At 48.5% G+C, this 21701-nt stretch overlaps 2 protein-coding genes across 2 annotated transcripts; one reads left to right on the top strand and one right to left on the bottom strand.

Moving 5' to 3' along the window:
• Positions 1-1586: 1586 nt before the first annotated feature.
• vgll2b (vestigial-like family member 2b) lies at positions 1587-7351 on the bottom strand. Its single transcript, XM_076017996.1, has 4 exons — positions 7029-7351; positions 6209-6560; positions 3620-4054; positions 1587-2585 (listed from the first exon to the last, which is right to left on the bottom strand). Exons 1-4 carry the CDS (start codon positions 7113-7115, stop codon positions 2542-2544), a joined length of 918 nt encoding a protein of 305 aa, XP_075874111.1. The 5' UTR covers positions 7116-7351; the 3' UTR covers positions 1587-2541.
• A 5567-nt stretch (positions 7352-12918) lies between these two features.
• Positions 12919-20933, top strand: ythdf2 (YTH N6-methyladenosine RNA binding protein F2). The gene is made up of 6 exons (XM_076018006.1): positions 12919-13096; positions 13324-13348; positions 14446-14525; positions 14883-16571; positions 18741-18806; positions 19309-20933. Exons 1-6 carry the CDS (start codon positions 13070-13072, stop codon positions 19330-19332), a joined length of 1911 nt encoding a protein of 636 aa, XP_075874121.1. The 5' UTR covers positions 12919-13069; the 3' UTR covers positions 19333-20933.
• Positions 20934-21701: the final 768 nt, after the last annotated feature.

Below are 21701 nucleotides of genomic sequence, written 5' to 3'. Positions count from 1 at the left end.
TTTTTTTTTTTTTTCAGTTAAGGCTGGTTTATTTTTTTAGTTTTATTTTTTCCCTTTATTCCCTTGCAAATCTAGACCATATCAAAAGTATTGCACAGATTAGATTAGGTTTATGGAAATTTATGGTCTTTGGTCTGTCAGCCACTTGCAGGCCGCAGCGCCGTAAAGCGCCATTGTCCCCTTGTGGCAAGAAACAAACAATTGTTATTAAATTAAAGCTACAACACAGCAACAAAGCAAGTATTCACTTTTTCCTCAGACTTCCAATACGGCTATTTATGAGAGATGAACTTTATGAAATTGTGTGTTTAGAGGTAAAGCTAAAGCTTGCAGTCTGTGAATTGACCAGAGGAGGGCAGCACTTCATCAGAGTTTGTGGCTACTTTGCGCCTGGGCTCAGTTTTTCACCTACATTCGCGTTTACAATTAAAAATATATATATATATTTCCGCTGAAATAATTAATAAGCTAGCTTGTTTCTCTAAAGCTAAAGCTAAAGCTCTTCATCCAAATTCAATAATTTGCACGGATTAGGTCTGTCTTCATACATATATATATATACATGTTTTTTTTAAAGGGTTGGTTATTGTGAGTTTGCTCTGCCTAAGTTTGATGGCAACTGAGACTCAATAACTTGTGATGATGTGTGCTCATTGACAGTTGAAGTCACAAAAAAGGCTCCCGTGGATGCACAGAATGAGGGGTTGATCTGTGGGGACTTTCACATCCAGCGAAGGCAGCGGCGTGAGAATGGAGTGAGATGTTTGACGGGGCAGAGCTGAGAGCGACGCCATCTTCTAATGTCACGACTCAATCCGTTTAACCAGTCGCATCTCTAAAGAGGGGTCGTCCTGCATACCGGACCCTTAAATTGTGACAGCGCCCCCAGTTTGGCATACCTCGGCACATAATCTGTGATTGTCGGATCAATAACACGGCAACATTTGGTGCATAGCTGGGATGGTTCTTTTCCTCTCTGGTTGCACATTGCTGGCATTCACCACTCATTCCCACTTTATAGGTGACAAAGTGTGAATGCAAGCAGGAATTCAAATGGAAGGCCTTTAAAATAAGTCAAATTGCCGAGCACTGCCTCCATCACATCTGGCTGCGCTGCTGTCTCCAGGACCTTCACTTGGTGTTTAAAGTCTTTTTAAAGGCTTGTGTGACAGCATTTTCCAACAGAGCCATGAGCTTTATTAAGAAGTTGCAATTAGTTCCAGCCATTCTCTAAAATGTTCTGAACACAGCATCCGCTGCTACCATAACTCTGTTCGTCTGTGTACCGTTCCTGACAAGAATTGGTTGTTTTGTTTCACTCCGCAGCGGTTTCGCTCCAAATTTGTCGGAGGTCCTCTGCTGAACTGATTGACATCCAGTTGGTGCACTTTTATAATTGTGTATAACTGATATCAGGGCAAGCAGAAATAAAGATATACAAGCTCTACTACTTTAGAGTAAAAAATATTTATTGAGATCAAAATCTTCCCGGACACAAAAAATGAGAAATTGACACGCAGAAGAGAGAGAGAGAGAGAGAGAGAGAGAGAGAGAGACAGAGAGAGAGAGACAGAGAGAGGGGGGGGGGAGAGCAAGAGAGAGAGAGAGAGAGAGAGAGAGACCAAAATATTTCAGAATGACCTCAAGTTCAACATTTGCAAGATGAGATTCCTGGTCTGTCAAACGCAAGCAGATAATCTGAACACTGTTTTGTTATTATTTTTTTAATACTGTTTCTTTTGAGGGAAATGACCTCATTGTGCACAAAAGGTAGATTCAGTAGAGAGAAAAAAAAATGTCATTGTCATGTCTGAGGCCTCCCTCTTGGGAAAAACACAAAACCCGACTCACGGCGACTCCTGAAAACACTGGCCTAGAGAGCAAACAATTTCAAAACGCACTTAAAACACCAAATAAATAGAACCACTTAACGTCAAAAGAAACGTCAAAAAAAAAAAAAAATGATGCAACAAACCAATAAGGCATCGCGAGGACGGCCGCGTGGCATTCGCCGCCGTTGTCCCTCCTCCTGCCTCTCTCGCCTTTTGCGCAGTGCAGATAAGTGGCCGGTGAAGGCCGCCGTGCCGACGAGGGAATCGAGGACGGGAGATAACCAGGGACGTTGGAGGGAATCCCTCCGCTCATCCCTGCGTCGCTCCCTCTGCGAAAGTCGGTGGCGAGCGCGCCTCTCCCCGGTCCAAACAGGCCCGCCGCGGCTCGCCACCTCTGCCAAGGGGCTGGGGAGGGGGTGGGGGTGGTATCGGGGGGGGTTGCAACCGCACAGATTACACACAGTCTCCCTCTCTCCTCGGCTTTATCTCCATGGTGCACACGCGTCGGCCTGGAAGGCTGTACACACACACTGGCAGGGGCGGAGGCCAGGAGCACAGGGAGAGAATGGGCTGCAGGGTGGGCGGGGGGGATCAGAGGGGGGGGCGGGGGGCGCGACATAAAGGGGGGACACGTGGCTTTTAATAGCGGCGCAGGTCCAGAGACTAATTGGATCTGGTAATGGCTGGTCAATGTGACTGAAGGGGCTCGTTAGAACCAGTAGAGCTCCTTGCCTTTCTTGTGCTGCTGGAGGCCTGAGGAGCAAATAAAGGACACGGAAATAATGAGCAGAACAACAACAACAACAGCAAAAAATCGACAGAACACAGGTTGTCATGGCGCCTGCTACTGCCAAACATCCTGTTACAGAGGGAGGGAGGGATGTGGGGGCTCTGATTATAAAGTATTGTGCTCGTGGTCATGCGTGCGACACCGTGGAAGGGGCTGCAGTTTGCACGCGTCCACACGTCGAGCGAGGGGCTATTGTGAGTGTGGTTTCGCCAAAGTGGGAAAACCTAATCGTTATCTTTGCAATTTGCCATTTGGTGATGCTATTGTGTTGTGCGCTGATTTCAACATAGCTGTGTTGTGCGAGATTGTGCGGTGCCCTTTTTGTCCTTACAAGGATCGCTGTGGGGTTTTTTTTTTTTTCTTTTTTAAAAACTAACTGTACAGTGATCCACGCTAAATGCTAATTCCCCTCACCATGTTAAATGAAAATGTGCTGATTAAGCTACCAGAATCTTAGATAAGCCTGTGTCACCATTAAGTAGTCTTGTTTGTGACGTTGCCTTGAAAGTGCAATACAACTTCCGGTCGTAGCGTTCCAATGTCCAAGATTAAGACTTTCTGCTATGTAGCAGAGACTAAAATTAGCTAGCAGGCTAATGTCACTGTGCCATTTCGCTGCGTTACCACTCGGTTGTTTATTGAGGGCATGATGTGTCCATTGCTACACAATTGTCAGACTGTTTTGGGTGAACAAATGGCAGGTGTCGCACTGTCAAAATCAAGTGCAGAGGTGTGTGATTTCTTTTTTTTTTTTGAACATACTTAAGGTTGCAGGCAAATAAACTAATAAGGTGACCATACCAGGCTAGAATGAAAACAACAATAAAACAATTGAAAAAAGTTGGCTGCACTTTGTTTGACTGTACAACCACAAAAAGCGCACTGTTGACCTGTTGGCAAGACACTATTGCTCCCTCAGAATGTGATAGTCACTTTACACCCTCGCTGATAATTGTACGGTATAGGACCAGTACAAGCCTGTAAGTTCCGCACCCACCTGGGTCCATGTTGAGCGCCAGCGTCTGGCCGACGTCTCCAGGCGGAAGCAGGCTGGGCCAGGAGGCGCCGGGCTCCAGTTTGCTCACTTCGTAGTGGCTCGGCAACGTGGGGAGGTGGGGCGGCCTCACCGTGGGCATGAGCAGCGGCCCGTAGTGCGGCTCCAAGGCGGACGGCGAGTACAGTTCGTGGAGAGGCCGCGGCGGCCCGTACGCCGGGGCCTGGGGGTACGCCCAGCCCTCGGGCGCGTGAGGGTGAGCGTGTGGGTGGGGATGACTGTGCGGGTGCTGCAGGCCCGGGTGCAAGCCCGACGCGTACGGGTCCATGGAATAGGAGGGGGGGCCCATGTCGCAGTGGGAGCGACTCTGGGGAGACGTGTAGTTGCTGTCCCAGAAGGAAGGCGGGAAGTTTCGCCGGCTGGTTGACGAGGGAGCGTCTGGGCGGGAGATGGAGGTGGAGAAGGGAGCAGATTTTAAACAGTTCATTTATGATTTTTTTTTTTAAGAAAATGGGGAAATGCCACCAGTTTTCCTGAATTCATTGTCTTTGTTTCCTGCATGTATCTATTTGTAAAGTGGAAGGTCTTTTAAAGAAAACTTGGAATGTGATTGAATGAACTCTGATCGATTCATGACTCTGACTGGCAGATTTTTTTTTCTGCCAGTTTGGCCAAGGAAGAGTTGCGAGGGCTGTCGTACCAACGTTAGAGCTCCATTCAGATTTTCCAACAGTTGAAGTAATTGCAAAACATCAACTCCACCAAGAGAGGCAGCTTCACTGCCGCTCTTTATTCACCCTTTCAGGTTCTGATAGAAAAAAACAACCGACAACTGCAACATTCATGCTGATCTCTTTAGCAGCAACTAGGTTCACAGTTGTTTCCTGTTCTTCTTTACTTTTCTTCTTCTATGGATTGAACGGCCAGCTCGCAACAGTTGGTCATACTCGGAGGAAAGCCGACTCATTAAGGGCGAACTGAGAGCACATTCAGCTCGACCATCTCTCCCGTCCGGCAGACACGCAACGCTACACCAAAGCTCGGAGTTGCGCCAACAACAAAAAAAAAAAAAGGAACAACACAGGCCAAAGCGTCGAAGTCACTCACATGACTGCGACACCCCGTGGCCCACATATCTTCCCGATTGGATCACAGCGTCACACTGCTCCAGACCCAACAAGACACAGAAATAAACAGATGGGGACCGACGGAGAGCGCGCCAGGCAAGGGAGTCATCCATTTAGTTCTATATAAGGCCGACGCCGTGACCCGCAGTCGGACAAGACTCACGGAGCCTTCAATCATCGCCTGTGATGACATCTCCCCCTCTTCTGCCGGCCCGGTGTTTCTAAAGGTTTCACACAAACACACACACACGCACATATTCTCAGACACGCAGCTCTGCGGTAGCACCGGCCGCCTCCTCTCCTCTCCTCTGCCTCCTGCACCCCCACCTGTTGTTTTCTCTGCTGCCTCCACCACCACCACCACCCCTCCTTTCCTCGCCCTTGACAGAATGTCAGCCGGCCCATTATACGTTTTGAGCGGTATACTTTTATATTTAGATATTCCTCTGAAAACAGACACCACGCAGCACCCCGAGAGCTAGTGTTTCCCCGCGCCCCCCCCCCCACCTATCACACAGAGCGAAGCATATATAAATCTGACGGGCCGGCGGGCGGGCGAGGCGAGGCGAGGCGGCACAGCGGGCAGCCAATGTGGGGCAAGAGCCCGAGGCGAGAGTCAGAATGGCAGCCGCCGAGACGTTTGAAGGGGATACGCCGGCGAGGCTGCGCGCTTACAGCCATGTATAAACATAGCATCTGTTGTGGGGCAGGAAGTGTGTATTGGTGCCGAAATGAAGACGTCCGGCTGAGCTGGGAAAGAGACGGTATCAGACAGAGAGCAAGAGGACTGAGACGGCAGGCCCTACATGGCTAGCCACAGGACGTCCGCAAGGGCTGCTGGGTAAAATAGATAAATGAATAAAATTGCCCACTTATCTTCGAAAAAACTTTTTTTTTTTCTAATCGGAAACAGAGCCTTTATTAATGACCGTTCAAACGCTATTTCAGTCTTTCCTATAACACAACTCAAAATACTATTATGGCAAAGCTGCACATGTCCCTGTTCTCAGCTCATCTCTCTTTACAGAAGGCAAACTAATTGTGCAAGTTTTCTCCCGCTTCCCCCGCCCCCTTTTAAACCAGAGTCAAAGGGTCCCTCGGGACGACCAACAGCTCTTTGCCTTCATGACCCCTGAGCCCTGATCCCTGACCTCCCGAGGGACAACAGTCCCACTCAGCGGCCCTTAAGTCCTGTCACCTGATCGCTTCACCTGTCCGATTCTCTGCTGTGCTCTGCGGAATTGTCGACTCACCCTGTGTGGCCCCAAACAGCGCAGACAAACCCAACACCTGTGCTCACATAAATAAAACTGAAACTGTGAAGCCGTGCCGATATGGCGCGGCAAGTCCAAAAGAAACGTGAAATCATTGTGGAGCGCAAATTTGGACTTTGTGTTTTTTTTCTGTTTTCGGACCCCTGCATGTAATCGGATGGACTTATTTCGGAGCGGTCAGCGCTGGATACCTGTGCCCGGTTGTTCTGACGCCCGCCGTTTGCCGTCTCCATCCAGGTAGGTGCTCAGAGCCCTGGAGAAGTGCTCGTCCACCACGCTGCTGATGTCCCCCTGGTAGTAGGTGAAGAGGACGCAGCGGGAGGACAGGTACTCGGCCTCGGGGGCCTCCTGCTTCTCCTTGGGGCCCTCCTCCGGCCTCAGATGTGGGTAGGAGGAGGAGGTAGACGATGAGGAAGAGGTGGATGAAGATGAGGAGGAAGCTGATCCTCCGGTGCCCGGGCCCCCAGACATCCCCTCGGGACCCCTGGGAGTGTCCATAAAATCCCGGCAGTGAGAGGAAGTTCTGCTCAGAGCAGTGTGAGCCTGGAGGAGTCGGGCGAAGATGAGTTGACAGGGTGCGGAGAGAAGGTCAGGACAGGTGTTAAAAGATCCACTATGACACATTCTGACATCGTGTTTTTTCGCTAAACGCAGCGGAACGGCGCGCGTAAATTTGCGCCTTGTGAGCAGAGTACGAGCGCAGATGGACAGCTGTGGGAAAGCTCGGCATAGCTGAAATTACATTCGCGGTGAAATATGATTTAAAAAAAAAAAAAAATACAATCAATACAAGTCGCCCAAGAGAAACGTATTTGGCGACGGGCGACACAATCAGCAGTTCGAGCGCAAGTTGCGACAAAGTGGCCGAAAAAGTTGCACCAACCGTCACCTCGGCAAACTTTCTCTTCGTCCCGCTAAATTATAATAAAAGAATGTACATATTTAAATTAAAAAAAAAAAAAAAAAATCACACAAGAAATCTGTCATAGATGCATTTCTGTCCCGACCCACCTGCAGGCTGTTGATAAAAACTGGAGCAGTCGGCGCGTACGGTGCGTAATGTCCATAAGCTGGGTGCATAACATCCAAACAGCTCATCGTAAATGAGCGGCGTCTTCACTCTTCCCCCTGAAGCGACCTTCCTGCTCGGCGGAGTGAGACCATTCTACGGTGTCTGTCACGGAAAGAGGAGCGGAGCCGCTGTTCAGCGTGAAACCGGACTTGACATGGTCCCCCCTCCCCGGACGCGGCAACCCCTCTCCCGCTCGGCGCGCGGGCTACAACAGCTGCAGCGGCAAAAAACGCAGTGAGGTTTATGGAGGCGGCATGACAGAGCCCTGTCCTGTACATCTCTGTGTCAACCCCTCCCACCTTCACCAGGCGAGCCCCCCCCCCCCTCACTACCACCAACCCACCAACCCCCACCCCACCTTGCCAACAGTGTCACTGTAACACATCCCTGGCAAATCATTAATTGCTTATCAATGATAAACAGAAACAAACCCGGGCGTCGAGATGAGATGGTGAGGTTTCAGTGAATCACGCTGGAGACATTTCAATGCGGGAAAATGTTGGGTCTGAAACACGATCCGTGGCACGAATCGTCTCGGATTTGGCATTTGAGCTTTATAATCTGTCAAAGCAATGAACACTTGTTGAATGCAATTCTGTGGATTTTCTTCCCGTGTAGTGTGGCCACTTGAAAACGTTGAGCCCGGTCCAGGCTGAAAGTGTATCCATAGTCTTAAAACAGCCGTCGGTTGCCAAGTAAACCCTCGAGTCATCTGAAGTATTTAGTGTCTTCCCAGAATGACACATAGGTGTCAACTATAGGTTGCATACGCCGGCCATGCCGACATGGCGGGGAAAGGGACTCTGCTGCACAAATCTGTGGCGAGTTATCGCCCGCCGGCGGCGCAAAGACAAAAAAGATTGTTTCCGCGCGGAAGGCACGCTGGGTGGCAATATTTGACGGCCGCTGGAACACAGAGGTCACCGCGCCGGCACGCCGAGGTGACGAGATAAGACAAGCTGAGCTGAGCTCTCCCGGAAAAGTGCCTTTTGGTTGCCTTGTTTCAGGGAGTGTGTCTGGTGCCAGTCTTTTTGACAGGCACTTGCGTATGTGCCTGGGAGAATAGTGTGGAAAATTTGCAGAATTCCATGGACGAGTGTCAGATGAGGTGGAATGTCTCTGATGTATGCGAGCGGACGGGCTCCCTGGGGAAGTTGCGTCGTCCCTCCGCGAGACGCGGGGCCGCGACCAACACCTCGCCATGTCAATCTGTGGATATCCACTCGCAGGTAACATCTCTCATCTCATTTCTTCTCCTTTTTCTATAAGCTGCCACGCAAAGGCTCAGACGCGACGTGTGAGCCTTCGTTGGAGGCAAAGCCAACTTCTGTAGCACAGGTCCGTTAATTGCACAGCATTGGATACAATAAAAAATAATCAAAAGAGTGTTATGACTTCAAAAAAAAATGAAAAGTTTCTCCTCATGCGGCCGCTTTGCGGTGTGTGTGTGTGTGTGTGTGTGTGTGTGTGTGTGTGTGCTGTGCGATATGTGCTACTAGATCACACGCCGGCTAATGCGGGACAGACGAGGAGTCATGAGAGGGGGGTGATGCAATGCTAGAAAGCTTACGGTTACATCAGTGTGATCAACAGCTGCAGCTGACCAAGGAGAGGAGAGGCCCCCCCATTAGTATCAGTGGCCATGACTGAATGTCTCTGTGTCCCACCGGCCTTCCCTGTAGTGACAGACACGCAGGGTTTTTTTTCTTCACCACTAATCTCGGTCGCACTGCGCTCTCCCTGTGCAGCCATCTTCTCCTGTCAAATACGCGTGCGGCTGTGCGATGAGTGCGAGTGCGAGCGCGAGCGGGGCGCAACGCTCCGGTCTTCAAGTGAGCAAAAGAAGGAAGACGGGGTGAAAAAAAACAGGAAACAGGCAGCTTGCAGAAGCAAAGTTCAAAAGTGAGTCAGTCAGCACATTTTTCGCGTTTGTCGGGCCTGCACAACCGACTGAAATGTTGTTGTCTGCAAAGAACAGTATGTTCAAGAGGGCACAGTTGCTCGTGTGTGTGTGTGTGTGTGTGTGTCTGTCTGTCTGTCTGTCTGTCTGTCTGTCTGCCTGTGCGTGTGTGTCTGGTGTCTCTGTGTCGCCACATTTACGTGTATATGCTGAAAATAAACACAGGTTACATCACTCCTTGTGACCCTGCAGCTCATCAAAGCCCCGCCCCCCCCGGCTGAGAGAGGTCTGTCCAGGAAGCGGCCGCCATTGGCCGAGATGTTGCGGAGCCAGTTGAGGTAGTAATGGCAACCTGGTTTTTATTTAGACCCACTATTCACGTTGCAACACCGCCATTAATAGTTTATACGCCGCACTATAAATAACGAGGAGCATTAGAGAATGGACGCATACCGCTGCGGAAGTCGTATATTGTGGTGCGCTTGGGCGACACAGTTTTGCCGCGGCGCGGTCAGCGAGCATGTGGTTGTCGTCAGTTCTATGGAGCTTTTTAGGATATGAACCTGAAACCCTCCGAGCTCCCTCCTGAAACAACAAGGCCTTTATTAAGGGCTCATTCTGGCTCAGTCCCAAAGGGTCAGACCTCAAGATTCCACTGTTGTTTATGTGCCCGCGTGTGTGTGTGTGTGTGTGTGTGTGTGTGTGTGTGTGTGTGTGTGTGTGTGTGTGTCCACGACAGAGATGTACAGCTGCCCCGTTGTCCAGTTCCACACAAACTCATCTCAGCTGTTCAAAAGCATCAGTGAGTGTCATCGGACACACAAGCACGACCCCAAACCCTCAAACACATGCACACACACACACACACCACACACCACACACCACACACCACACACACACACACACACACACACAGACGGACCACATATAGGCAGGTTTGGCTCCTTCATCCTGCTACACAAATGTTGGTGATAAATCTGCTGTGATAGAATGTACAAGTGTGCGGCTAATTTCTCGCCATAAAACAACTCCTGATTGTGAACACGGGCTACCAGGTGCACATGTCAGTGACACTGATCCACAAGTTGGACACTTTGTCAGAAACTCTTGGTTTAAAATTTTTTATAAATTTAAAAGAAAACATATGTTTATATCAATATGTGTTACCATGTGTTTGTGTCCTCTGACAAAAAGGAAAGGTTAAACCAAAACTAGGTAGCAATTGTTTGGTACATAAGATATTTCCAAAGTAGAGTAGCAAAATGGTTTAGAACCTCTTTTTAAGGTGAAATCTTGCACGCTGCCATTGACCACTTACGCCCTTAAGCTATGAGCCACAAACGTGTCATTTATTCCAATGTAATGCATGCTGAAGAGTATGTTTTGGAATTAATTTAGGATTTTACAGGGCCTGAATCCATGGATGATTCTTTATTTATCATTCATGAATGAACTTTATATTTCAAACAAGTCTCTCATCATTTTCATCCATTACTATAAATGTTGAACAATCAAAAGTAAATGTAGATATTAAAACATTAGTTTAATCACAGTTAAAGGAACAATGCATGCGTTGTTCCTTTAACTGTTTATATTTTTAAATTCCCTCTCCCTCCATACAAACTGGTAATAGAGAAATAAAGAAAACTGAGAAAAAAATTGAACCTTACAACCCTAAGTGTGATTGTTTCCTTTGTGGTTGCGATTTCCAAGCCAGCGCTTTTGTCTTGCGGATTTCACCAGCTGTAAACGGGGCGGCAGCACGCCGACGGAGCCTCAAACGTCAAAAGCACCGCCAGCAATTTGCTCGCACTTGCTCGTATGTTCAGGGATGTTCACAATTTATTAAAAGCTAACCCCGTGAAATGGACAGAATGCGAATTAGAGACATCCTTAGGGAAGCTGACAAGTGCTACATTCCAGACATCCCATTACGGAGGGGGGTGCCCTGCCGCCGCATTGCCACACGGGTCACCCGAGTTATGCACACACAATCACAAATTCACACGTTGGATACAAAAATACGGCGTGCATGCGTGTGGGAGGCGCACAAGGTGCGCCGAGAAAACACTGATCCGACCATGTGAGATTGTCACCATTCCTGGCTCACGGTGCCAGATGGCGCTGAAGTTAGAAGGGCACGATGGGTGGCAGAGGGTGGAGGGAGAGGGACATGCGGTGGGTGAACGGAGGGCAGAATCACAAATGTGGCGTGTCACATGGTCAAACAGAGGAGATTTACGACTGATCGGGTTCCACATCGGCAGCATGGTGTCGGGGCCTCAGAATGCCAGGTATGGGGGTGAGATCAGCCTCCGCCTTTAGTTTGTGCACCCTTTCTGGCATGCGCGGCCCGGTGCGACTGGCCGAGGGCAGTTTGGCGTCGGGCATGTGTTCTTTTTTTTTTTTTTATTGTCTGCTCTTTTAACGTCTTCCTGCTTGCGCCGACTGACACGCTTCTGAATTTGCAGACGTGACGAAAACACATGCAGGACATGACGGGTCGAACGGGTGGCGGCGCAGGTCAAGTACAGGAGTGAAAGCAAGAGGGCAACCGGAGGGGAGAGGAGGGGAGAAGGCAACGCGGTGCCAAATTAGCTTCAAATAACACCCCCATGCAGACAGACGGGAAACAAGACACGCTTTTAAAATAAAAGAGCTTCTTTATCCTTCACCTATCATATCCTCCCTCCATATTCAGGTGCTGTGATTTACTCAGCAGTGACATCATGGAGACCACAGCTATTTTTATTGGCTGGTAAGGGGCCAGCCACTGTTCGTGCTATGCTCCCCGGCCAATCAGCACCAGTCAACAACCCCGGGGGAAAGGCAGTCAAGCACCCAAAAAATGATAGAGAGTTGAAAGGCAGAATATGATACTCGCATGTCATGCTACTGTCCCAGGCATGTCACACGAGTCAAGTTTCTCCTTTCGTCCCTGCCACCGTTTTTACTTCCCATGGTTAGTGTTGTTTTACGCACTTTGGTGTGTTTTTCCAAAGGTTTGACCTGCTGTGCAGTTTTTTGTGTTGTAAACACTATTTCAAACACATCCAAGTCGAGATACATGACGTAGTTCCCCCTGCGTCACTCAATCGTGTTGGTTTTTGACATGCATTTCTATTTTCACACACCATCACGTCTCTAAGACCGTGACAAATAGTCTTAAGCAGGCACTTAACAGGAATTAAAGGGGATTTAGAGTTAAATAATTGTTATTTTCATACAACTCAATGAAGTATCGTGTGCAACAAAGATTATATTGATCATATGTGGAAGGGGCAACACATTCCAGATTTAAAAGAAGTGACCTTGTGTTGTTGACCGACTGAAAAGCTTTTTACTGCAATTTGAGAGACTGGAATTGCTCAATTACAGCCTCATTAAATGGAAGAGTGACTGATGACTGTTCCCGTATATGCATGACACGCTTAAGCACGATACAGCCAAACCGTCCCTGGAATTCTAAACTGCAACTATGAGTCCTCCTTGTGGCCGAGGTACTTAATTGCACCTTGCTTTCTGTTAACAGCGTATTATATTGACTTGTTTATTTAACTGAAGTCTGTTGATATTTTTCCCTGTGTGGGTGCCTATGTGTACTTCTGTTGCGTTTCTACAATAAAATCAGTACCATTCTGGATTATGTGGGGAAATCCTGGTTAAACGAAATAAATCATTGTGCCGTTTCTCTGGAGAACTGTAGAGTTTGAGGGGGGTGGGGGGGTAACATCGTGCTACTGTTATCCCGATGTCCGAGGTGAAAATCAAAAATAAGAAAAAGGGGAAAAATGATATAATATTGCTCCACGGTTTGACTGGCCTATGCATACTCCAGGCCAGTGGGTGGCGGTAATGCGCTGGTGAGCCCGTTGCCAACCGCCGTAAAACAAGAAAAGGGCCGCTCAGCCATGTTGAGGATTCTGTCAAGCAAAGTGCTGCCCGCCATTGTGTAGTAACTAGGCTCAGTAGGGAGGTAGGGGTGCTTGGCTGAAACTCTACAATAGTTAGACTAAATCTACACCCTGCCGCTGTTATTTAGAAATAAATACAATTACGCAGATTCCGGGGTGGGAAGACATGTCAGCCAGCAGCCTTCTTGAACAGGTAAAGAGAGGTATTTGCTGAACATTTACGAGGGCCATATTTCTCAGCATCGCGACGGCGGCTAGCGGGAATAGCTTAGCTCAGAGGCAGCGGCTGTGGCTCAGTAGTGCAGTAGGCCTGACCACCTGCTAAAGGAACTGACTGCTGAAAAATATCTCTTCATCTATTTTTCCCCTTCCTCTCTTCTCATAAATCAAACCTTCATGAATCACCTGGACCCAATCCAGAGACCGAAAGGCCAAGCTAATAAAGGTAAGAAAACGTACTGGCTACAGAAGTTGACCGGGGTTCGCGTGAATTGCATATCTTTTGACGGTTTACGTACGGTACACTTTGAAAATGTTGCGGGCGCTGACGCGATAGCTCGAGCCGTAGCAGTTGGCCCAGCGGCCTCGTAGCATTGATGTGCTTTTGTTATTTTTTATGTTTTATCATCGACACTGGTGAATGTGTGTTGTTCTGTTTGGGCCGTCACAATTCGTAAACGGCACTTGTTACGGCTCCTCAATTAGCATTAGCTACCAGAAGACTCGCTAACGTTAAATGGCAGCGCGACACAGCATCGTTTTCCTGGTGTGCCTGGAAACAAGTCAACTGAACGGACACCCGGGAGAAGAGTAATAATACGCCGTCCACACTCTTTGCTATTCAGCAAGTTTCCCGCGCAACACTTGTCCCTCTGTCACAGGCGTGACTCTGCCTATGTTGGCTGAATTGGTCATATTGAAAAGGGCTCTTGGCGCTCGTCAACATGGAGCCGTAGCGCAGCGCACACAGCTAATCACGCTGCTAGCGCGCTAAATGTTAGCGGTTGCTAAGTTAACCCAAAATGACACGTCTTCCGACATGGTTTTCCACTATTCCGGTTAGCCTCGCACTCACCACGCTGGACTCAATACTCACGTACGCAACCTTAAACAACCCCTACGTGTTTGTTTTTTTTCCTAAGATTTAATATTGGGCCGAGTCTTATCCATTGGAAATGTTAGCTTTAGCTGAGCGCCTTTAGAAACGTGTGAAAACGGCACAACAGACAACATCCTGTCGCGAAGGCGTCATGTTGTTTGTTATTATAGCTATTTAAACGTGATAGTTCTACGGCTAACTAGTGTCCGTGGCATTTATTACATAACTGGGTTCCATTTATCAGACCACAGAAGTGTGTTTCCTGAAACGCAATGAGTTGTTGTACTTGGAGTGCTACGGTAGTACCTAACAGTGTTATGTACTGTGACTTTGTCCCGATATTCTTGAAGAAGTCAATGCTGTGCAATTGTGATGATAGTGTGAAATGACCAGATGAAATGCTACCCTATCTGCATCTAAGTGTATGTTCTCTTATTCTCCAGTGCAAAACGGAGCTGTGACCCAAAAGGATACTTTGAATGATGATGAGTTTGAGCCTTACCTGAATACTCAGGCCAGACAGGTAAGAAATATCCACTGTTTGTTGAGAGATACCGATTGTCATCTTATTTTTGAAAACTTTAGAACGTAATACTGTAGAAACTGCACTGTGGTTTCTGATCCAAATTTTACTTTAGCAGAAAGAACATTAAGTCAAAACAAAGTACATACATGTTAGTGAAAATTATTTTCCTATGGAATGATGCAATATGCACGTGTATTCAGTAACAATGTGGTAGAAACAGTTTTTGTCTCAAGAGCATCAATTTCTTCCTTGTACCTTCTCTGTTGTATTTTTTTTAGGAGTACTGTGCTTGGGTTTAGCACAGAAAATTAACTTTCATTGTTGCTAAAACATGCAATCCTTTCTTTGTTTCAGAGCAATGCCTATACGGCCATGTCGGACTCGTACATGCCTAGCTACTACAGTCCCTCCATAGGATTTTCATACTCCCTGAATGAGGCAGCATGGTCCACTGGTGGGGACCCTCCTATGCCTTACCTGGCCTCCTATGGACAGCTGAGCAATGGGGAACCCCACTTCCTTCCGGACGCTATGTTTGGCCAGCCAGGCCCCCTCGGGAGCAACCCCTTCCTGGGCCAACATGGGTTCAACTTTTTCCCCAGTGGCATCGACTTCTCGGCGTGGGGCAATAGCAGCTCTCAGGGACAGTCGGGGACACCGCAGAGCTCTGGCTACAGCAGCAGCTACACCTATGCTCCCAGCTCGCTCGGGGGCGCCATGATCGACGGACAGTCCCCATTTGCACCTGCTGCCAACGAGCCCCTCAACAAGGCGCCTGGGATGAACAGCCTCGACCAGGGCATGGCTGGGCTAAAGATTGGCGGCGGCGCTCCTGGAGGCAACGGGGATATGGCTCCTAAGGTCATTGGCTCCGGTTTGCCGGGTGGAGGCCCCCTCGGTCCCGTATCGTCCGTGGGACCTCCCAACATGCCGCCTGTCTCCATTGCCGCTGCCAAGCCGGCCTCCTGGGCCGACATCGCCAGCAAACCGGCCAAGCCTCAACCCAAGCTGAAAACCAAGGGCGGCATGGCCGGTGCCAACCTGCCTCCTCCGCCCATTAAACATAACATGGACATCGGCACTTGGGACAACAAGGGCACCATGCCTAAGGCTTCGGCTCCCCAGCAGGTGCCCCCGATTCCGACCAATGGGCAGCCACCCAATCAAGCGTCCCCGCAGCCGGGAACCCCTGTGGTAGGAAACCCACAAATGCCCCTCAGCAATGGACAGATGGTATCAACTGTTTCCCAGATGGGGCAGCATCAGCTCCCACCTGGGCAGCCAGGTATGGCCCAGATGCCTCAGACTTCTCTCTCCCAGGGTCCCCCTCCCCCGAGCCAACAGCAGCCCTCCCAGCCCACTCGCTGGGTGCCGCCGCGGAACCGGGCCAACGGATTTGGAGACGTTGGTGGGGGCGGGGCTGGCCAGTCCCCTCCCGCGTCCTCCGGCGTCGGCGTCGTTCCCGGGGTCCCCTCCGAGCCTCACCCAGTCTTAGAGAAGCTGCGCATGGTCAACAACTACAACCCCAAGGACTTTGACTGGAGTCCCAAGCAGGGCAGGGTGTTCATCATCAAGAGCTACTCCGAGGACGACATCCACCGCTCCATAAAGTACAACATCTGGTGCAGCACGGAACACGGCAACAAGAGGCTGGACGCGGCGTACCGCTCGCTGTCCGGCAAGGGGCCGCTCTTCCTCCTCTTCAGCGTCAACGGCAGCGGCCACTTCTGCGGCGTGGCCGAGATGCGCTCGCCCGTGGACTACAACACGTCTGCCGGCGTGTGGTCGCAGGACAAGTGGAAGGGTCGCTTTGACGTGCGCTGGATCTTTGTGAAGGACGTTCCCAACAGCCAGCTGAGGCACATTCGGCTGGAGAACAACGAGAACAAGCCGGTGACCAACTCACGGGACACACAGGAGGTACCGCTGGACAAGGCCCGGCAGGTGCTAAAGATCATCGCAGGATACAAACACACCACTTCCATCTTCGATGACTTTTCTCACTATGAAAAACGTCAGGAGGAGGAGGAGTGTGTGAAAAAGGTAACACGATCACTGTCGAATCAAAGCACACTGGGCAGAAGTGATTAAAAAATAATAACGCACATGTTCAACAGAACCCATTCTGTTCAAGTGGTTTGGATGTACATGTGTTCAGCACAGCCGTCTTCTTTTGCTACTGAAGGATGTGGAAATGGCTTTTAAGGGAGTTGGCTTGAAGGTGTGATTATCTTTACGGGAGCTCTCGCACTCCCGCACAAACCCACTAGCTGCTGTGGAACTGCTCAACAAAAAAATTAATTCATGTTTCTTTTTTTTTCTTTTTTTTCTGCCTGAAGTTATTAGTGGCTTTTAGCATTACATTGAATAATCCCGGCCGTTGTCGACCCCTGCGCCTTGCAAACCCGCTGCTAATATTTCAGAAGTGTGCGTAGGACATTAAGCCTTTTCTCTGCAGGGACTCTCACACATGTCCCCTTCTGTTCATCGCTGACAAAATGAGCTTTGCCTCTCATTGTTGCCACCCCCTCGAGTCACAACCAATCATGCTTTTCTTCAGGTTGCTTATCAGGTTTGAAAACTGATCGCTTATTGGTCACACCACTGCTGTAAGTGGAAGCAAGGCTTCTGTTATGAAGCAGAGTGTATGCAGAAGCCAGACTGGTCGCGGTATGATCTCACAAACCAGCACAACCCCCTGTTTATTTCGGTGTCTGTGTAGAATTGCAGAGAGCAAGAATCCTTGTCACATTGTAATTGTAGACTTGTATTTGTTCCCTTCAGTTATTGTTGCAACATGTATAACGAGTGGACAACTGAGCGCTTCTTTTGATAGAAGCTTTGGGAATGCAAACGCTCAAAAAATGTGTGCGAGTGCAATATATTGTAATTATTGTTATGATGCCACTGTACCGGTGTTGGCAGGCGTTACGTCCTGCTGCTCCCAAACAGCCTCCGCTCTGTTTCCCTTTAGCGTTCTTATTGTTTTATCTGTTTACCACTCTGTTGTACGCCCCAGGTTTTTTATCACCCTTGATCAGTTTTGTTTGTGTCTAGATGCTCTTACAGGTTAGCAGATGTGTCTGTCAGTTGATGGAACGGTATGGTGGGGGGGGGGGTCTTTTTCTCTCTCTCTGTCTCTCGCGCATTCTTAATTTTGCTGCCCGAAAGATGTCTTGCGTAACGGGGACAGACGATGCGAAAGGTGCACAGAGGCAGGACACCGGTGACTTGTGCTCCTTTATGCAAACTCATACCAAGGTGCCGCCTATCTAATATCACACCCTCCTCCATTTGCATCGCTGCATTTGTAAATGATCGGATCACATCGTTCCAACGGCGGTTATCTCTCCGCCACTGCCGCTGCCGCCGCCGCCGCTCTTCACACAGCTTCCCTCTGGTTCGACCCTCTGGCCCACAGCTCCTCTGATAAACACCCTTCAGTTTGGGGAGGTTTTCATTGGATCCCACAAATCCGTAACGCTCGCATTAAAATTCATCCACAAGCGTCACCAGGACAGAACCTGAAACATGTTCTGTTAGTGGGCTTTTTTTTGTTTTGTTTTGTTTTTTTTAAAGTTCCCTCTGCTTTGTACCAGTGCACATTCAGGGGTTCTTGTTGTGAAAGTTTGGACTCTGTGTTAAGTCGGTTCTGAATTTGCGAACCGTTTTTTGTTGCGACTGTCTGGCCAGTGTGCATAGCGGGAAATCATCTCCTCTGGATGCTTCATGGATCACGGATGCCGTTTCGCTTCCCTTTGAAGATTAACGTCCTGGATGGTTTCTCCCAGTCTTTTCCAGCAGCTGCGCACTCGCCCTAAAATTCAAAGGCGTTTTTTTTTTTTTTTTTTAACAAAGCATCCGCAACATAATAAAAACGGTAACTGACCGTCGCAGACTTTTCGCAGAAATTCAAGAGTGCTCGCTTGTGATGGCACTCCTGGCCCTCGCTGGAGATAAATGTTGTGGTTTACAGTCATTTGCGCTGGAATCTAATTTAGAACGTTTGTGGACGGCTTCGTCCGCTTCGTTTTGCCCTTTTCATCATAAAAGCAGTGTCGGGAAGTCCGATTACAAACTTCCTGCGCCTTAAAGTCTCGACTGCTTTCCATAAACCTCAATCTGATTTAACGATGCGGTAGTGGTGGTGGTGTGTGTGTGTGTGTGTGTTTGTGTGTATTAACTGTTGCCTCACTGTTTTCTCTGTGCCAGGTGGAGGTCCAAGGCAGCGAGCCATATCCCAGCAACCCAAGCAACAGGAGTCATTACAGGTTTCAGGTAAATAGTTTGCACCTGTGATCGTCCGGGCCTCTTTTAAAATCAATACAGATTGTTTGTCTCGGCAAAGACATTTTAATCCATAACTTCTGCTCTCCGGTCGCTGGTCGCCATGGTTGCGACGGTAATGGAAATAGCCTTGCGGTCCCGCCTGAAGGGAGAGTTCACCAGAACTAAGCCCCTCGCGCGGCGCTTCTGGAGTTGCTTGAATGGAAAAAAAATCTACGGCAACGAAGTTGGTTTTGAGTCGCGAGCGCTGTTGCAGTCCCCGACTACGAGTGGATGTTATGTTATGGCTAACGCGCCGTGTAGAACGTGACTGTTTACAGACAAACTGTTCTAGTGGCTCCTCCAGACACTATAGAGGCACGGTAGACCTTCATCGGGGCAGAACTCTGTCCCCTCCCCTCCATCCATTCAATCTCAGTCTAAGTTTCCAGCTCGCTTGGATCTCGGCCGTGGTTTAACTTTGCTTTTCTCTCGTGTCGTTTTTGCTTCCCAGGAGCGCCAAGGACGAGTCAAGTAACAGTCGGTGCTTTGGTCAAGGGACTGCAAGCGGCCCACCTCCCACCCCAAAGCCCTGTCCCACCCCGCGGCATCATTACATCCTGATCTCTCCAAGTTCTAACTGGGGTGAAGAATTAACCAAGGACATGAAAAACGACGTCAACAAAAAAAAAACTAAATGAAGACTTTCTTGATTTCTTTTGACTTTAAAGACTTTCTTCGAACTTGTAGTAAAAACAGAAAAGGAAACGATTATTCATAGGACTACAACTAAATGCATAGCATCCTTAGGTGAAATCTTTTTTGTCCTACCCCCCCCCCCCCCTCCATCTCCACTACATATGCTTTCCCCTCTTGTATGCTGCTTTTTTTTTTTTTTCCTATTTTCATTTTTTTTAATGAAAGGATCATCCTCTGTTTTTAAGGTCCAAATGCAAAGTCTGTAATTCTCGCTAAAAAAAAAACACACAATAGAAATTTGTGGCGTTTACTTCTAATCGTAAAAAAAAAAAAAAAAAAAAAAAAAAAATGGGCTGTTTGTCTCATTTTCTTTGTAAACCTTCTCTCTTCTCCCCCCCGCCACCCCCTCACTGCCGTCTCCTTGCTCGTCATCTGAAGGAACTCACGCCCCCTGCCAGTAGCTGCTGTAGGGGCTTTCTGGCTTCTTCCCCCAGCGGATGTCAACATTGGGCCGGCGCGACCGGCGCCACTCCGCGGATCTGCCGATTCGCACTTGCCATTGTTTTCTAGTCGGGAGGACTGCGGACGACGAGATCGGCCCACTGTTTCGTTTTGTTTTTCCTGTCTTCTGCATGTGTTGGAATGTGTGCTGCTGGTGGTGGTGGCGGGTGGGTCTGGAGGAGCGGAAGGGGAAGAACGGGGACGGAGGCGCGAGCGCTCGAAAGCATAAGAAATGTTTAGTTGAGCTTTTGCTCGGTGTATGATTTTTTTTATAATGTCGGAGAGAAAAAAAAAATTGCCCCCCCCGCCCGGCCCCTCCCACATTGCCAACAGTTTTCATCGGACTCGATTCTTCCCCCTTGAACTTCCTCTTGGACAAGTTGATTCATTGATGCTTTGGGCTGCTTTTCTTGTTTGTTTGTTGTTTTGTTTTTTTTTGTTTCTTCCTCCCTCAGTTTTCTAAAGGCAGTGATGTGAGTGGCCTTGCCCCCACTCTTTCTATTAATCGGTTCAAAAGTAATAAACGTGGTATATTCAGCAGAACTTGTGTGCATTCCCCTTGTTTGAATGTTGAGCAGCAGGTTTTTTTTTCTGTCATGGTCTTGTCATTTGTTTCGCCTTTCTTTTTCTTTCTTTTTTTTTTTTGGTCTGTTTTTCTCTTTTTATACCAGCGGAGTGTATGAGAGTTTCATCGGTCACCGTCCACTCCTCCTCCTGATTTTTGAACTCACCACTTCAACCCTGCACCTCTTCCCTCTCCTGTCTGAACCCGCTCCCTGTCCCGCTCCACGCCTCCTCCTTCCTGACTGCTCATCGTCTGTCGATATGTGCTACATCCAAACGGCTTCCACCATTTTCACGATGTTGTTGAATCAATCGCAAGTTCCTCTTTCAAAACTACTGGCTTTTGTTTGTGGCATAATAAAAAATGCTCCACAACTTGGTGTCTGGCTTTTCTCTCCTCGTTAGCCTTGTGTTTGTCACACAGGTGGTCTGTTGTTCCCTCTCTTAGAAGCCCTTGCTGGTAGCTCTTTGCATATTGGTGTAAGCACTGCATTTCTATTTGATTCCAATTGTCTTGTTTTGACACACCGGGTTATTCTGTATATATCCTACATTGGCGTTTAACACAAAGTTAATCTGTATACTGTTGCGAGGTAAACTTCCTTCTAATCCGCCATTTTCTCTCCTCTGCAGTACAGTTGCATTGCTTGCTTCGGCCGCCAGAGGGAGACATATTACAAGTTTTTGCTGTTGAGTTTCCAGTCTTGACTACAGCATAGCTTCCCCCAACTAGGGCCCAAAAACAGAACCTCCGGCCTTCTGCAGGTTCATGTCTATTTACTTATTTTTTTTCTTTTCTTTATTCACTGTGTTATCAATGACGTAATAGCGCCGTGAATTATCGGTCGTAGATGGTCTGTGCTGTGGCCTCTCGGGTACAAAACTCCAATCTTTGCTTTGTGGACATATTTTTTTCGAAGGTTGGATTGCTATTGTGGACTGTAGCAGTGAGTCTAAAAAAATATATACTTTAACCTTTCAGGTCACCCGGGCCTTTAATATCGAATACTCAAATGAGTTTTTAAAAGACAAAATTGTGTGAAACTTGAATCCCTTCCTGCAATGGTGCAAAGCAAATAGTTGTGCATATACTGTGTTCTTAAGTTTAGCTAATGTTGTTCGCATCTATGAAGCCATGGCGGG

This window comes from Nelusetta ayraudi, unplaced genomic scaffold (genome assembly GCF_046127955.1).
Source record: "Nelusetta ayraudi isolate G7.1 ecotype Tasmania unplaced genomic scaffold, CSIRO-AGI_Nayr_v1 ptg000007l, whole genome shotgun sequence".
In the NCBI taxonomy this organism is placed as follows: Eukaryota; Metazoa; Chordata; class Actinopteri; order Tetraodontiformes; family Monacanthidae; genus Nelusetta; species Nelusetta ayraudi.
This window is presented reverse-complemented; position numbering and strand designations above follow the sequence as displayed.

Bases quoted from the DNA above. Each gene is read 5' to 3' on its own strand.
- vgll2b (XM_076017996.1), bottom strand. From the start codon at position 7,115: ATGAGCTGTTTGGATGTTATGCACCCAGCTTATGGACATTACGCACCG. The intron at 6,561-7,028 runs GTGGGTCGGGAC...CGACTCCTCCAG, and splicing joins TTTTTATCAACAGCCTGCAG to GCTCACACTGCTCTGAGCAG. The intron at 2,586-3,619 runs GTGGGTGCGGAA...TTTGCTCCTCAG, and splicing joins GGCGCTCAACATGGACCCAG to GCCTCCAGCAGCACAAGAAA.
- ythdf2 (XM_076018006.1), top strand. From the start codon at position 13,070: ATGTCAGCCAGCAGCCTTCTTGAACAG. The intron at 13,349-14,445 runs GTAAGAAAACGT...CTTATTCTCCAG, and splicing joins GAAAGGCCAAGCTAATAAAG to TGCAAAACGGAGCTGTGACC. The intron at 16,572-18,740 runs GTAACACGATCA...TCTCTGTGCCAG, and splicing joins AGGAGGAGTGTGTGAAAAAG to GTGGAGGTCCAAGGCAGCGA.